This window comes from Podarcis tiliguerta (assembly GCF_965153285.1).
Source record: "Podarcis tiliguerta genome assembly, chromosome: 8".
In the NCBI taxonomy this organism is placed as follows: Eukaryota; Metazoa; Chordata; class Lepidosauria; order Squamata; family Lacertidae; genus Podarcis; species Podarcis tiliguerta.
Genome location: NC_139541.1, coordinates 62,112,964 through 62,131,416, shown reverse-complemented (window position 1 = coordinate 62,131,416; position 18,453 = coordinate 62,112,964). Strand labels below are relative to the sequence as shown.

General features: G+C 41.4%; 1 protein-coding gene across 5 annotated transcripts in view; it reads right to left on the bottom strand.

The window, feature by feature from the left end:
- The window catches only part of ARID1A (AT-rich interaction domain 1A), a 123,050-nt gene that overhangs the window by 17,212 nt on the left and 87,385 nt on the right, over positions 1–18,453 (bottom strand). For all 5 annotated transcript variants that reach the window (XM_083454690.1, XM_083454691.1, XM_083454688.1 and 2 more), the window contains 6 exons: positions 8,825–9,065; positions 7,882–7,971; positions 6,820–6,987; positions 5,691–6,009; positions 3,949–4,094; positions 3,746–3,855 (listed from right to left, as the gene is read on the bottom strand). In XM_083454690.1, the coding sequence (XP_083310816.1) occupies positions 3,746–3,855; positions 3,949–4,094; positions 5,691–6,009; positions 6,820–6,987; positions 7,882–7,971; positions 8,825–9,065 (1,074 nt within the window). The remainder of the gene's footprint in view (positions 1–3,745; positions 3,856–3,948; positions 4,095–5,690; positions 6,010–6,819; positions 6,988–7,881; positions 7,972–8,824; positions 9,066–18,453) is intronic.

Below are 18,453 nucleotides of genomic sequence, written 5' to 3'. Positions count from 1 at the left end.
TTCACATACAACAAGGAGAAGGGCCAGCACCTATGGACTGGTGCAGACAAGCATATTCACTGGTATGTCCAACTTCTCTCACAAACATCAGATCTTCTGGCAGTAAAGGAACTAGTTAACATTTCTGGCCTCTCACTGCAAAAAGGCTTGGTAATGAAGAACACCAACCTGGTGTTAAAAGACCAGTTAAAGCAAGTTCAGCAACACTGTGTGAGAATCTCAAAATATTCTGTGTTTGAGCAAAGAAGCAATAATGGAAACAAGTCAATGAAGAGAAACTAGCACCACAACCATTCAGTAAAGAGACAACCAAGGAACTAAGAGATCTGTAGTAGAAGCAGGAGGTTATAGAGTTGGTAGAACTTTGTTAAAAAGCATGAAACGTGGATGCAGGTCAGCCCAGTATTATCTGAATGTAGTTGTACACAGGCCAGGAGGAAAACCTCTTGACAATGACAAACTGGCCTGGGGAAGAAGTGAGGATTTAGACAGAAAGAGAAGCTCCACTGTTGTTAAGAGTCAATAAGAGATGTAGGAAACATCAGGGGTGAAAAACGGAACACCCACATCCAGATGTCTCCTAATTCTGTTAGCCAACTTCTCTTTGGAGGAGCAAACTACATGCACTATGTCACAGCAATAGTGTGAGACACAGTGCTTGCACAGCTTTGAGTTTTAAAATAGAAAGAAGGGGGTGTTAGTATAACTTTCAAGCAACTGATCAATGATAGTATGCAGATTTTTCCAAGTCTAGAAGCACATGACCTGTTGCCATGCACTTTGAGACGTAAGGATTAATAACTCTTTGCACTCCCACCATGTATCAGGCTAGTGGCCACCATCCAAGCAGCTGTTTTGCTGGTGGCCCCCAAGCTCTGGAATCTGTTACCAATGAACTCTTAAAAATCTCTCTCTTCAGGCAAGCCTTTTATTATTAAGATGTTACTTTAATACTAGCTGTCCATTTTTTAATCTGTCACTGTTACAACACTGTATCGTTATTACTGTCATTTTATCAATAACATTTATTTTTTTGGAAGGGTAACCAGCTTTCACAACTATTGTTGAAAATGAATATACAAATCAGATAAATAATCGCAAGTCTTGGATCAGCATTAGTTAAAGTGAAAGGCATTTCACCAAACAAAGGCAATGAAAGAAGACTTTACGACAAACTAAAGTTAGACAACTAGGGGTCAAAGTTGCTTCCTTTGTCAGGGTCAGAATCCTCAAGATAACTTTGCTGTCTATGCAAGTTCCCAGCCAAAGAAGTTGGTAATCAGTTTTGATAATGTTCCTTTTGGGCTCCTAAGATGTCTCAAGTCGAACCCATATGGCATTCTAGCCACTACCTAGACAGATTGTTCTTCTCTTACTTTTCTCTCACTGCAGGAAGATTGTACTGCAGAAGAAAAGGCAACAGCTGCCTCAGGAAAAACACTCCCAGGGAATTATTTCATTTAAGAGACAGGGAAGGTTCATTTGATCCAACATATGAGAGGATCACTCTCCCCAGTGAATTTTAGACTACAGTGGTACCTCGCAAGACGAATGCCTCGGAAGACAAAAAACTCGCAAGACGAAAGAGTTTTCCATTTTCTGAGTTGCTTCGCAAGATGGATTTGCGAAGCAAGCCTATGGGCTTGCTTCGCAAGACAAAACGTCTTGCGCCTTTTTTAAAAAACCGCCAATGCATTCCTATGGGAAACCGTCAATACACAGCGGTGCTTCGCAAGACGGAAAAACTTGTAGAACGGAAAAACTTGCAGAACGAATTAATTTCGTCTTGTGAGGCACCACTGTAGTTGAATAAACATTGGAGGGGGGGGTTTAATGGGACTAGGCAATGGCCCAATTGTCTGAGCATTAAGAAAATGTAAGCAAAATTTCTTTGTGAAATGTACACTGAATTTTTGCATTTGTCCCTTTCCATATGGCTCCAACCTCAAGCACTTGGAACTGCAGTCTTTAAAGCAGAAAGCTGTGGGAGGTACCAGGTAATCAAAGTCTAAGAGCAGTTTGAGTTTAAAGGAACCAGGCTTATTTGCCACAGGGTTGAAAACAGACCCTATCTAGCTAAGTAAAGATCAATGAAGCTAACTTGCTTAGCTATGTCAGTATTTTGCTACGAGGATGTCTGAAGGGCACAAGGAAGACTCTCTGAAGGAGTAACTATGAGGCTCCTTGTTTAATACTAAAACAGCAACACGATAGTTGTTAGATCTGGACTGAGAAAAAGAACAAAGCTTTATTAAACTGTTCTACTATTCCTTTACTATTCCTCTACTTTGTTGCAATTAAAAATAACAAAGGTATGGGGAGAATCCTGCAAGGCTTTTTGGCACCAGGATGACAACCTCCTGGCCACTGCCATATTTGATACAATTGACAAATTGAGTTAAGATCCCATATTCAGAGTTATTAACCTTACAAGTAGGTTGCTACTGTAGAACATTGAAGAAGCTAATTCTCTAAGAACCAAATGTCTGGCAGAAGAAAAATATAAAATCACTGCATTTCCCTTATCATCAAAATTAACATTTGAGGGTTAGAATAATCCTTGAGGGAAATATATCTCTATTCCAGATTGGTGAAAGTTGAGGTGCCAATGTAACATGTAATATGAATGAGACATCCTGCATAGAATGTCCAAGGCCACATCTACTTGGGCTGGCGCAGATGTAAAATCAGAATATGAGCAGGCCACAGATACGATGTGCTTCCTATCCCCTTATCTACTCTGGAGCCAACTCTCTCTTTCTTCCTTAACCACAGTTAAAGTGTTTTGGTGACACAAACAGTAACTAGAGTTTCCACTTAATAAGGATTTCAAACCCTGTTTGCAACAGCTCTTTTTGAATCCCACCCTCTATGATACATCATCAGAAGAAGAACTATACACTAATTCAGGTTGGCACTGAGGGACATATTGGAAATTTTGCCATTTTTAAAAAAACAAAAATAAATAAAAGTTAGAAATCAGGTCCTAAAGACACAGAAGATGCATGAAGCTCGGGGGTCCGAGCATCCACAAATACTTTTTAAAAAAATTATCGCACAGCATTTTGTCATTTAGATCTGAAATATGATTAGTTGCTTCTGCTATTATAATAAACACTGCTACAAAGCTCTCATGGGGGAAGACTGTTGACTCCCATTTCTGTGCATCTTTGAAAGCTGATCCCACATAACCTGGCATGTGGTTGGCCATTCCACACACTGGAAATATAGACTAAATGCATAAGATGCTCTACTCTTAATTCCACAGAGAATGTCCACTAGCGCAACAGAATGCAAGCAAAGGATAGAATAAAGTGCTCTGGAGTGAAAAGCTTTGTATAGCTCTAGAGCTCTTCATGCCTTAGGGCCATGATTTATTGGAGGTAAACCCCAGGCAAGAGGTACAATACACATTACTTAATAAAGGAGAATATTATGCAGGCATGGTCTAAGTGTGTTCCAGGCACAATCCAACAATCTTCAAAGAACCCCATAAATGCTTACGTGTTCTCTGAATTTGCACAAACAAGTGCCTCATTTGGCAATCATATGAAGTTGGTAGTGCAGCTCTCTACAAGGAAATGATGTTGTTCAGCAACATTATGGGTGGTAAAACAAGAAAAGTCTCATACTTTCAACATAACCAAATCACATAAGATAGAGTCAAATGCACACTAATAAAATCCAGGCTCAGATTTCTTTTAAAACCAATCTCTGCAGCAGCTACCGAAAACTTTTTTTTTACCTTCGACTTGGATTCAGTTTTGGGGGTTCCATCTGCCTTATTGTTCATTTTGGGAGCTGGTGTTAGTTTAACATCCCCGAGTCCCATCATCTCAGGACTTGCAGCCATCCCTAGAGAGTCAAACACCAACATGAAAATGTTTTTCAGCTTGCCATTCAAAAACACAAAGAACTTGGGCAGAAAGACTGGGTACAGCATCTTACCTGCAGAATTGTTGGCCATATTCCCACCCATTGGATATGGTGGGCCCTGGGGATTGAGCATGCCAGCCATGCTATTTATTCCTTGGCCATAGGGAGGCCCAGTTCCCATCATTCCTCCTTGGTTAATATGGGGGTAACCAGATGGCCTAAAAACAACACAACTATATTAGAAATAGTCAACTGTGTACATTACCAACGAGCACTTGGCTAATAATGTGATTTTTCCTGATTAAATTCCCTACACAAACAGGTAGATTATCTTTCTCCATAGTGGGCATTCCTTAGTGTATCTCTGACTTGCTGTGTGGGTGAAAAAGTGAGACTCAGATCTGGGCTATTGAGGCAAGTTCAGTTCTTCTAAGGTTTTGAGGTTTGAGTTCCTTTAGCATCAAGATACAGGTGGCAACCATTTTGTGTTGGGGTTCCATTCCTGGCCCCCGTGTGCATTAGTGGAATGCATTAAAGTGCACCCCACCCCATTCCATCCTCATTTTGCCTTCTTCCAGGCTGAAAAGTACTCACCCATTGGCGACCACGTGTCAACTGGACACACCTAAAATTGGCACAGCCCTCTTCCCCAAGCTTCTCAATACTGTGTAAATTGCTCACTGAGTATACATGTTCCAGATGCAACTGAAGCAGAGGCCTTCCCAATCAAAGACGAAAGAAACCCACCCCACTTATTTTATTGTCTCTTCCAGGTAACGTTGGACAGCAGAAAATTGAATTCCATTATAATCCAACAGAAGACACTACCCACCCCATCTGCCTTCCCTAACCGCCACTGGTTGTCAGTTTGTTTCCAGACCCAAAATAAGGTCTGATGTTGGTACCATATTGGCCCGAATATAAGCCACACTTTCCCCAAAAAAATTCTGACCGTGAAAAGTTGAAGTGTGGCTTATATTCGCAACCTTACAAAAATGATCCAGTGTGCAGCTAGAAGCACAGCAAAGTGGTCCCCACTCCGCACGCAGTCCCAAGGCTAGGAAGGGAGAGAGCAGGGAAGGGGAAAGGCTGCCGGCAACGCAGCGTGGCTCCCCCACCCCTGCCCAGAATGCAGCCAGGAGCACGAGGCAAACAGTGCCAGGAGCATGGCAAAGCAGTGCCCGCCCCACGCATAGTCCCCCGTCCTCTCCCCCATGGCCGGGAATGGAGAAAGCAAGGAAGGAAGTGGCTTAGGAGGGTACTGTCTTTTTTTTCTCCCCCCCCCCCCGGACTTGTGGCTTATATTTGGGCCAATATGGTATTTAACCATGACTTAGGTCCCAAATGCATCCCTCCCACAAACCCTCTCTGGAGGGGGGCCCTAGGTAGTTCTGTGCCCTCAGAAGCCTGGAGGATGGTATCCCGTGAGAGAGGCTCATCTGTGGCAGCCCCTAAATTGCGGAATTTCCTCCCCACAAAGATGTGTCTGGCATCTTCATTATGCAGTTTCTGCTGTAAGATGAAGATATACCTCTTTACTCTGGCCTGAGACACTTGATATTATATATACAGATACAGATGTTTAGTTCCAGCCTATTCTTGTGACTGTATTTTGTTTTGGAGTGTTTTGGTAATAATTCAGTGCCAGTATCTGAGACTGCCTTTGCCTTTTCTGTATTGCAAATAGGGTGACTAACAGTATTTTACTCTGGATTTAGGGAAGTCTATTCTGACTTATTTAAAGAGGTATTGTTTTAAAGAGCTGAAATTTTAGGAAATTCTGTTTCAGAGGTAAGGGGTCCCCCATGGCTTACCTATTCTGGATTGAGTTGACGGCAGCAGCATGCATAGCAGCAGCAGCAGCAGCTTCTTGTGCTTTCCTGCCACCTGGTGGAGGACACATCCCAGTCCCTACTTGGGGAGGCATGTTTGCCATGTTGGGTCCATAGGGCCTATTCCCCATGGCAGCATGGCTCAATCCTCTCCCTGGAGGAAGCCCAGGATAGGGTGGTACACCAGTTTGACCATGGATCTGACTCCCTGCTCCCATTGGATTCATGGTTCCTCCCATTCCTGGGCTTGGGTAATTTGCATTGGGCATAGCATTGTAGTTTGGCTGCCTGGGATATCCACCTACAGAGAAAAGGGGAGCATGATCAGTAAGACTAAAGAATATCCTGGCAATTCTTGCATTTGCATCTTGAGCCTGCATATCACAAGGCAAGCTAAAAGATGGGAGAATGTTGGCTTCACAAAATAGTGTCCTAATGTTAATCTATTCCACATCAGTACTTTCTTTCTTTCTCGCGCTCACTCTCTCTCTCTCTCTCTCTCTCTCTCTCTCACACCTTCATCACAGCTACATTGCAATATCAACCACAAAGCAGTACACACATTATGTGGAATCTTTCCATGCATCATCCCACCAGAGATCTCATGACTAAGTTAATCAGCTAATCATTGTCAAAGGCTGGACTAATCAATAATGATCCAAATATTAAGATGACTAGTTAAGTTACCAAAACTAACTGTATTGGCCAAGTAAAGTATGGGACACTGATGAAAAAATTAAGGGCTATGAAGTGGAGACAAAGTCACACTTAACCCCCCTCCATTTCCCAAAATTTCTAAATGAATACTGTAGCACACATTATTAAAATCTTCTGTTAAGTGTTTTGTGTTGATACTTAGTTTATGCCTAGACACTCCCAAGTTCAGATTCAGCAATGGTGGCAGAACACACTCACCCTTTACTTTAATCCAATAAACAACATCCATGATAAAAACTGTAAGCACACACTTCGTAGGTCAAGAGACAAGACTGCTCAAGCTTTCTACCCATGTATCTCATTGTCTTAAGCAGGTGTTCATTATCCAACCACAGAAACAACACATGTCCACTGCTCATGCATTTTATTTGAAATACAAGTGTAATACTCTCACCTTGAGGCCCGTATTGACCCCCCTGAGGTCCATAACTGCCCATGGAATTTTGTTGGTAAGGTCCCATCCCAGCATGCATCTGTCCTCCAGAAGACTGACGTGGAGATAAGGCTGACCCAGGCTGAGGGGAATTATACTGGGGCATCTGTGGAGTCCTCTGTATGTAACCTAATTAATAATGATTTCAAGGGATATTGTTATAAAAGCAGGCTATGCAGATGGAAACACATTTTTAAAAATAATTAGTTCTGGAAATCCTAAATTCTTCATAAATCACATGCCTGGTAAAGTTTTCACATTAATAACTTGAAAACCTCAATGACAAATTCTCACATGGTAATTCCTTAGCCTTATGATAACTGTGGCACAGCACACTCATATTTTGTAGCTGTCACTTTGAGGAGTTATTTATGATGACTGCTAAGTTATCTGAACCCACTGAGAATAGTGAGAATGGGGTGGCAAAAATAAAAGAAACATGGTACCCTATTTCAATGAATAAATAGAACAAGCAACAGCCAGCTGTACCACATGCTAATGAAAAATTTGCATTGTTCCCACTGATCGCTATAGTTAAGAGGTTACATTTGAGTTTACTGTTGGGCACCTTTGCACCTATTTTGGACTCCCAACTCCCATCAACCCCTGACTGTATGACCAATGATTATGATGATGGGAGTTTGGAAATCGCCAACATCTGGAAGGCATCCGGTTGGGAAAGGCTGTTGTAAGCAATAACCTGAGGTGGAATGGCAAAAGGAAAACAAGTATGGGTGTGTGTGTGTCTGTATCTAGCATAATTTGGAGAATGATGCAAACTGCACCATGGCAAAACTAATTTTGTCACAAAAGCATTGTGTATGTTTCTAGTTCACATTCCACATTAAGGACTGTCCCAATTCCCTACTCTAATTCGTAAATCACCAGTTACACCTTTCATGGAAGATTATCCTGTAAAAGCTAGGCATGCGCATCAGGACTGATCCGTGAACCACTGAGATGTTTGCTATATACAAGAAGCCAGGCAAAACAGCGCAACTGTCAATGCACACATGCACACACCTCTATCGGGAGTTATGGTTGACTGATTCATGGAGGGATGCAAGATGCTGTCTGATTGGCCACTAGGTGGTCGAGGTGGCATCTGGTTACCTGCACAACAAAGAAAAAATTGATGGTGAAGAACCGCATTTCACCCTACTCCCCACTAAAGCAGCTCAAAAAAGACAAACCTGAAAGTGGTACAAAAAGTGGCAGGGCCAGAGGGGAAAGTAGGTGGAGCTACAGATGTGGCTCTTACCTCTGTAGAATTACCCCCAAAGTACAGATTTCTATACCCACCACATACTTCATCTAGTTAAGCGAGCAGTATTATCATAGGTGAAGAACTCATTTCAGCCAGGCAAAAGCATTCAAGGAAGCCCCAAAGAAGGCCCAGTGCAGAATGTGGCCTCGGGAGAGTCCCATGTACCAGACAGAGGCTCCTAGAGGCTTGCATTCAGCCAGGCCTGAGGTTCCCCACCCCACTTATAAAGAAAGAGATTTCTGGCTCATAGCATGCTTTATCCCTTAAAGATGAAAGCATGTAATAAAATGTATTTTATTTATCCATAAAGAATTTTTATTCTCATTCAGAAACAGTGAACCAATCAGGAGAGATAATGAAGTAGACCAAAGACACCCAGGACATGGGTTCTGAACTCATGTCTCTACCCCATATTTATTTATTTGTAATGTATTGCTAACATTGATATTCCACCTTTCCTCTACATTGTTCTATACCACCACCACCCTGGCTTCTCTTCTTCCTCACAATAACCCTGTGAGGTAGGTTAGGCTGCAAAATAATGAGGTCACTGACCCAAGGTCACCCAGTGAGCTACATGGCTGAATATGGATTTGAACCTGGAGTTCCTCACTCCCAGTCAGACACTCTAACCACCTTCCTAAAATAAGCAGTTTGTTAAAACTAAGAAGGTTGTGCCTGTAAAAAAGAAAGTTTTACCTGGTACTGCAGCAGGAGACAGTGGGCCAGAGCGTGACTGAGCAACACTAGCAGGAGATCCAACTGGTGAAGGAGAAGGTCCTCTGATGCCTGGCAAGTGAGGAGAGGTATGCGGAGAGAAAGGAGACTGAGCAGGGTTACTCTGCTCTCCTTGACTGCTAGAAATCCCTGATGTGCTTACGCCAGGACTCAGTGCTCCTTCTGTACCCATGGGCAGATCGTCTATTGAACCAGAGAGATCCTATAGAGACACACAAAGGAAAGCATGTCACAAGTAGAAGAGAGAGAAGGCTACTATACATATATCTACTACAGAATTTATGGGATTTTTCCTTTAGATGAAGACTTAGGTTGCTATCAATAAGGAAGGCTGCAACATAGTTCCAGGTAGAAATAAATCCTTTAGATGAGCGATTCCTACAGTTGCAACAGTGACTTATGTGCTACCAAGTGGAACTAGAAATTGTCTGACTGTAACCAGGGGTGATGTAATTTTGAAAATCTTGGACTACCCTCAAAGGGTGCAAGAGGAGATGCTACAGTCCATCATGCCCAACATCTCAATGAAACAAACCTAGTGGCATCCTAAAAATAAAGGCAGTATTTCCCGATTCCCAGTTTTGACTAGCCTTTTGTCAATCTAGTGTTCTCCAGATTTTTTGGACTACAACTCCCAACAGCCCCAGCAAGCACAGATGCAGTCCAAGACATCTGGAGTTGTAGTAAAAAAATACCCCAAGTCCAAAAGATCTGGAGGCCACCAACTTGACACTGAAAGATCTCATCTTTCATAAATCTGTCAACTTACAGCCATTATACTGCTTTTTACAGAATTACTTACCAGCAAATATGTCTTACGAGCAAGAGTACGTCCTGTTAATGTTCAATTTTTACAACTTATTTCTATCAAATCTTCCAACAGAAGCCCCCTAGATTGTTGTCCTAAGTTCCCTACTTGTACTTTGCTTCATCACACCATACTATGTGCAAGGTAATGATAATGTCTCCAGTCTCTTCATCCTGCACAAATGATTCCATAAAGCAAGCCATGCCAATTCAGTTTTGTTTTCAGTTCTATATGAATGTCTCTTCTGTTGACCAGAATGACACAAAACATTTGCGTGATCCACTGGTAGACAGAACCATCTTATTTTCATTATATTATCTTGCTTCTCAGGATTCGTGCATTTTGGCAGCAAGGACTTCATGATGCACTTGAACCACCCATTTTTAATCAATGCACCACAATGAGAATACATAAGCAGGAGAGGGAATGATATGTCTGGCTGCCTTGTTGAAGAACTCTGGTTGAAGGAAAGAGTTATACAGAGCTTTTATTCATTATTTGTTAAAAAGAGCCAACTGAACTCATTATGTGAGAAATGGAGGTTAAGTTTGTAGACAACCTATGGAGCTTGTATGCTATGGGTAGACATGAAGTGCAGAGTACTCTCCTGATCACTGCTACCCCAAGGTAATGCTTTGTTTCTTGAGAAAGCTGAAGGACTAGTACAGAGAGCAGGAGGTGGGAGCAGGGCTTAGAAGAAAAAGGAGAACTGGGCTGTCCAAGTGTCCATGCTGAACTCTCAGAAGACATTTAAGCAGCCTAACTGATGGCCTCTTGCCTATCTCTACTACAGAAACACACACTCTGAAAGTATGAAAGAAAGCAATTCAGTGTTGTCTAATTCCAAAACACACAAGCAGCTTCCATCACAAATTACGCAGAGTAAAATAATACTGAATTAGCTAACAAAATCCTATGCAATCTCCAGTATCTACACTTCAGATCTTTGCAAATACAGTACAACAAGGCTCTGACTATTAGTTAAAAGGAGGAGAAATAAGTGGTGGCCCTACAAGATACCTAAATTTCACTTAATTGGGGGTCATGCTTGAAGGCTGACTGATCAAACAACTAATGAGTCTAGCAGGCATGTGATGGGAGAAGCGCATCAGAACGAAGCAATACACTGCTCTTCATTGCAATCCATTAAGACAGTTTGGGTGCCACAACAGAATATTTGTTACAGCCATTTGCGTGCAGATCACTTCCTGCAAGACTATGAATGTTATGTTTCTCCAAGGAAAGTACTTGTAATGAAAGATGGGATTGTTCATAAAATTCCTATAAACAGACCTTTTATGAGATCCTATGATCTCTCTACTGATGAGCACATGTATGATGGAAAACAATGCTCTCAGTCTAAACTGAGAAAGCTAAACTTGAAAGCAATATTCAGTCTAGCTTTAGACTCTTAAATGCTCAACAACATTGGTCTGAAAGTATTAAACTGAAGTCAATTTTATAGTATTTCTTAATGGTAAAGGCCTTGTGGCAATTTCATAGTACACAAGGAATTCTACAGTATTTCTTTTGGCCTGCTAATTAAACAGTTAGTTGTTATTCCAATCCAAAGCCCCTGTGGTTGTGCTCCATTTAAAAAGGGCATCAAGGTCTGCCTGAACTGGTCATGAACTGGTGATCTGATTCCAGGGCAGAATTCAGTCTTGTGTCACCACCCAGCTTTGCCTAAAGGAGAGGACAGCAGGGAGACAAATAACAATAATGATAAAAGAACTCCATCGCACTGCAAACTGTGGTGGAGTCAGAGTAGAACCACACAGCTCAGTGCATCTTTCATATGAAAGGCCCACTGAGCTGAATGGGAAGTTGCATACGTGAGATCCCAAGTATCACCTAGCTGAATCTGACTGTATCTGCCTTCTCCAACCTGGTGCTTTTCTTATGTTTTGCACTACAACTCTAACTAGTCACAGTCAAGAAGGCCAATGGTCAGGGATAACGGAAGTTATAGTCCAGCTACAGTCTTATTTCCAGCTCTGGATGGTTTGTCAGCTACAGCCCCTTTTGGACAGATTGACTTTGGACACTCTACATTGGGCTGCCCTTGAATATAACTTCTTCATCCCTGTTCTAAAACAGTGACATTCTGTTAAGTTTGTGTATGAAACCCTGCCTTGGTTTTGTGGCACTGTTGTTTAATAATTCCTGCAAATGTGTGTGAGAGTGAAGTGATGATTGTTATCATCATCATAATCAAATTTATTGGTCACCAGTTCATTTCTGTGCCCAATTCAATGTGCTCATGCTAATGCGTAAGGCCTTAAACAACCTAGACCCCAAATATGTGTGAGACTGCCTCCTTCCCTACAGATCTTATCAGGTCAGGAGAGTGGGCTCTGGGACCTTCTGGATTAGGACAGATAATAAATTTGATTATGATGATAACAATCATCACTTCACTCTCACACACATTTGCAGGAATTGTTAAACAACAGTGCCACAAAACCAAGGCAGGGTTTCATACACAAACTTAACAGAATCAAACACATTAGCTATAAACTCAGAATATACACTTTTGACCTAGGAAGAATAAACAGAAACTCACCAAACAATTTAAAATCTTTGAGACCTGAACACACACGCACTGTATGTTACTTTAAACTCCATTTGCAACATTTAATACTGATTTCTTTTTTGAAGGAGGTTCTACTCATTTACATGCTCATATAGTGATGACCACAAAGGTCTAACTGTGTATGAAAGACCTGTGTGGAAAAATTGATTAATGGTTTTTTATTTTACACACTTACAAGACCATAGAAGTTATTAAATAGTTACTAGTAGATATTTGGAGACATGAAATTTATGACTGCCTGAAATTTTACTTTTGGGGGTTATGGGGAGATTTTTAAAAATAAAAATTCAGCTCATCCAAGTAGGGAAATTGTTTTACTGGATCATTTTGAGCAGTGTTCGAAATTAGCCAGGAATGTTTTATGACTGACGTGGATCCAACTGTGACCACCATGTGGAGATCTCAGGATGCCAGGTTAGAGACTGGGGAAAGGAAAATGTCACTTAGAGAAGGATTTGAAATATTTTCCTTGAAGCTTGAATTTATTTTGTTCTGGATGGTTTTAGTTGATGTTTTAATGTGTTGTAAACTGCTTTGATATTTGTTCTGCAAAATATAAAGCGGTATAGAAATGATGTTGATGATGATTTCAATTGCAAAACACACAAACAAAAAAGCCCCCGGCGCCTAGATATTCCATTGTGGCAACTGTAACCTAGGTTTAAGGTGCCATTTGGAGATTAGTTTATACAGTATATCAAAGCTTCTAACACTGATTTTGAGATATGACACAGTACTGCTTTCCCAAATGTTGCTGGACACCTATCACTCCCAGTCAACATGGCAAACAGTAAGTTATGATGATAACTGTAGTCCACAACATCTGGAGGGCCCCATACTGCTATACAGTGAAAAATATCCCAAAGCTTAAGCTATGTGATTCTTAGGGCCAAGTGCTCAAGGGCTGCTTCAGTCATGCTATGGTGAACTGTATTGCACAGATCAGAATATATAGGGTGAGTCTTTTAAAAGAGGCCCCGTGGAACATGTGTACTCTGTATCCACAGGGCCTCTTTTGAAGGACTCACCCTGTATAAGCAGTAATAATCCCTTCCAACCTTTTAAGATCTATGGATGGCTCTTTTTTGGTTACATCTGGAGTTGACACTCTGATTCCCAGAAATATTTTGAGATGCACTAGATAAAAAGTATAACAAGTTCTGATACAATAAAATATTTGTTCTGGAACATTTACGAAGAGACCCTCCTCTCCCCACAAAACATCTGAAATATGATCTTCAAGGGAGATTTGCAAAGCTTCCTTCTCCTCAACCACCAATTCCTGGTCTGACAAGAACAATAAAAAGACAGGGGTGACAATACCAGGAAATCCCATTTGGATTGCATTCATTTAAGAAAGGTCTGAATAGCAAAACAGAAAGGGAGCCAAGGACATTTTCATTCATCTTAAACAGAAAGCCTCTTCACATATTGCCCTGCACTTCCAAACACATGAGTGATGAACTACTTGTATACATCAGCACCTTAACATTCAGGTTGACTGAGACAATTTAAGGGAAACCATTCTGTTTTATAGGAAGGGACTTCTCTGGTGGAGTTTACAGCCATAAGCTCAAACCATGTGAGCATCATTTCACATAAGCAGTTATCTGGGTAGATGTGGTGATCATGCCACATGGGTAACATGTGAAATCAGCCCTAAGGGAAATTAATCTATGGACAAAGATGAACTTTCATTGACACTTGGCATCACCAATGCCTCCTCCAGTCGGGCTTTCTATTGAAATCTTGGGAGAGCAGTGATGTTACAAACTATGGAAATAAGAATATATACAAATGTTGCTTCCTAAGGTTTTTCTTTTAAAATTGCGGGGAATGAACACCGTTTGTGTATGTGTCTGCTGATTAAATAGTTTCCATTTTATGAAGTTTGTGGTCACTTTTAGATTATTAACATCTAGAATGACTTTTCAATTGGGGCCACAAGAGTGTCATAAAAACTTAAGGAACCTGTAAATGATAATTGCCATAAAAGTTCAGAAAGAAAAGAAAAGGAGGGGAGGGACAATGTATTGCAGGTCATCAGAAGTAGTAAAAGATTTAAATTCAAATATATGTTTCCAGGGAAGTAAACCGGTGGAGCAGTTTAAAGGTCCTTTTACAGAGCAACTCTGAACAATGCTAAACAAAGCATTCTTCCCTCCTTTTCTCAATACAGCCAATAAAGCAAGGGAAAACAGGAGGTGCAAATCAACAGCAGTAACTCTGCCAGCATGAAGGAAATGTCTTGGTCTGGAGAATTTCCTCACGTGTTTCCAATGTGTTTTTTATGCATTTTATTGCTCATCTGCCATGCAGATCAAAAATGTTGGAGGGATTCCAAGTATTTCACACAGAATCTCACACTCCAGGCTGGCTGCAACCCCAAAGCCTCTGTTTCTTCACTTGAAATACTGCCCAGTGTTATTTTGGGATGTGACCTGATAGCGGAAGCCCACAGGGACTCCGAAACTATAACTGTTCCAGCTGCGATTGGTTGCCCAATTCAACCTTATGCCAGCAGGAGTTTGTTCGTGCTGCTGGTGAATAGGGAATCAGCCGCTAACACCACCTTTTCATACCAAAACAAAACTATGGCTGAAATCAAACAGCCCTCAAAAGGGAGGGGTAAGTAAGGCTGCCTCAAAGATGAAAATGGAATTCCCAGTACAGCCAAACACAAAAGAGCTAGATAGTTTTGACTCACAATATACCTGCAGTACTTATTATTCTGAATTAAAAGGTGTCAGATTTTGTTAAGAATATTAGACTAATAATATTCTTAGTATCTGGGCTGATTTTTGGCCCCAAGCTGCTTTAACAGTAGAGTTACTACTCTAACAGCACATATTCCAGTACTATTTTCCCATCTCTGGGCATTACAAAAAAGACTCTCAAGGTTCCCAGCACACTCTATAAGGGATGAATGTGTGCATGCTGTGCCACAACTAATAGGGTCCATTCCAACAGTATCAAATTCATATTTTTTTAAAAGTACAGTTTAAAATGTTAAATACAAAATACTGGGAAATATGTTCATTTCCCCAACTTCTTTATTTTGCACAAACAACATATTTGTTGATTGCTATTTGGGAGTGAGCATCTAAATATGCCTGCTTGCAGCTGCAACCTACTAGCATCTCAGGTCTGTAGACATTACCTATGGGAGAGAGTAGGGTTCAATTTAACTTTACAAATACAACAGGATTCCAAGGAGTAATAAGGTTGTACAGAATTTGGGTTTAATGACCACAAAACATTTCATCCTTGTAAGAATGGATTAGTGCTCACAGTTCCTCCTATTATGGCATAGATGTCACTGTACTTTTAACTGCAAGTCTTTCTCATGAGGTTTTGCAACATGGTGGTAAAGCCTTTGGTAATGACTGGCTAATTTGCTCTATTGTCACACAGGTGGAAAAGGAACAAGGGTCCCCATCTACCATTGGCTAAGCTACTGATAATTATAAAAGAGGAACACAAAGACTTTCACAAAAGGAGGGGGGAACCACAGGCCTAGGAATATAGGAGAAAGGAGCCTGAAATGAAGGTTTGGATTTGGAAGAGGGAAAGAGAAGGCTGAAGAAAACTGATAGAAAGAAAACTGAGGTAAAATTATATAATGAAACCACCGAACAGGACCACAAAGTATTCACATGTCAGAAAAAAATTAGCTACAAGTGTTCCCAAACGGTATAGGATGGTATAGAACAGGTGCTCAGTGGTGCAGAATTAATGACATACGACCCTGACATTTGCACCTATTCAAAACTGTTCCCTCACCTTTTAAGTTATATGGTTCATGCAAGGCAGGTGTTTTTAAGCAGGTTTCTACATTTTCCATCTCCACAGCAAGCTAGCCATCACCCTTTGGAGAGCACAATGAGTGATGAATGATGCGATTTCCTCCAAACCTTGATACTGCAAAGGTGGACTGAGATCACCCAGGCAGTTGTGCAGTGATTTCCCCTCAGATCCAAACACAGGAGGACAGGCTGGGGGTTGGTTGGCAACTGTGTCAAATACCTTGGGCACACAGAGCCAATATGGCAAGCATATCTCTCTCATTCCTACTCTGAAGCATAAGAGAAGTGGCAGGGAGCCTCCTTGGCTCTTTCCTGAAGGAAAGGGTAGTGGGAGGGTTCTCTTGACAGCTGCTTGGAAGTGAATGGAGCACCACTGCCAAGCATTCGCCAAGCTGGCAGGAAAGGGGGAGGGTGATCCCAATTTCTGGCTTGGCTACCAAGGCCAGCCATAACATGCAAACCTTTGACTGTATGAAAATGTTTGGAAATGTTCTGTATCAAAACTTGGTCACACACTTTCTCTAATGATTCTAGCTCTATTGCATAAGCATATACTTGCTATGAAGATGATCATGGGTGACTAACATATACTGTAGTGTCCTCCATACATTGCTGAACTATAATAACTCCAACCAGCTCTACTGGTTAGGAATGATGGGTACTGTAGCTCTGAAATATATTGAAGTCACAACACTGGCTATCCCTAGAGTAGATCAAGTCAACTTTTCTCATCTACAAGAGGCTATCATACAGAAACGCACTCCTATTCACAGCAACCAGAGACTCATCCAATGTTTTCAAATTTTATGTGTTCTCCTAGAGTGAAGGTACAAGCATGAGAGGGCCACTCAGATAGATACCTTGTAAAACACTCTTCAAGTGGAGTTCAGATCAGAAATGTTATGGTTTAAAAATCAGAATCAGCATTTCTATTTGCAAATTAAGTGCTGAGGAACTTATTTTTTTATTTTAGGTAGCGGTGGAACTTGGTACAACCTAAACATTATTACGTATTACAAATGAAATGATGCTGACTGATATGGGGATGCTTTTTTGCATATTAGATCGAAGGAGGAAATCCAAGATGTATTTTCAAACTGAAATGAATAAAAATAGTAGCAAGTTTAAAAGCTAAACACTTTCCATAGCTTTAATAAAAAAGGCAATACTTTGCACCTAGGAGTGGCGTTTGAAAATGAGTACTAGCAATGGTGCCCACCAGCAATTGATTGTATTATGGTTTTGGCTGATTTCTAACTTCATTTGAAAGAGCTAGTGTTCATAATTATAAAGATACCTGCAACAGCAGAAACAGATGAGAAATGAGGCAGAACACAAAAATATAAACATATTCAAAGTTATTTTAAGTCATGATTTTCAAGCTCATGCAGGAAAATTATTCTCTAGTTTCAAATGAATAATTTCCAAATTAGGATAAACCTATACTGAGAAGTTTGGGACGCGGGTGGCGCTGTGGGTAAAACCTCAGCGCCTAGGACTTGCCGATCGCATGGTCGGAGGTTCGAATCCCCGCGGCGGGGTGCGCTCCCGTTGCTCGGTCCCAGCACCTGCCAACCTAGCAGTTTGAAAGCACTCTCGGGTGCAAGTAGATAAATAGGGACCGCTTACCAGCGGGAAGGTAAACGACGTTCCGTGTGCTGCGCTGGCTCGCCAGATGCAGCTGGCCACGTGACCCGGAAGTGTCTACGGACAGCGATGGCTCCCGGCCTATAGAGTGAGATGAGCGCACAACCCTAGAGTCTGGCAAGACTGGCCCGTACGGGCAGGGGTACCTTTACCTTTATACTGAGAAGCTTAGACTTGTATCCACCAAATTTGCTCATAGCAAGAATGATCAAACACAAGTAAAAACTGAGACAGCTTGGGTTGATTACTTGTACAAGTAGTACCTCGATTTACGAACTTAATCCATTTTGGAAGTCCGTTTTTAAACTGAAACTGTTCTTAAACTGAGGCGCACTTTCCCTAATGAGGCCTCCCGCCGCTAGTGCCCTTCCACTGTTCGAATTCCGTTCTTAGACCGAGGTAACGTTCGCAAACCGGGACACTACTTCCGGTTTTGCGGAGTTCGTAAACCAAATCATTCAGAAACAGGACTGTTATTAAACCAAGGTACCACTGTATTGCAAATGATACCATCAACCATCTGGATCAGATCTGTGGACTGGGAGTTGGGGGCATCGTGTTCCTCTCCTATCTGCAAGACCATTTCCATAAAAGAGCATGCGGTGACTCATGCCTAACACTTTGGTAACTGAATTGTGAGGTCCCATAGGGTTCTAATCCACCCCCAATAGATATAAGAAGCCTATGGGGATGGTCATCTGGGGATCTGGTGCTTGGTGTCATCAATACGTGG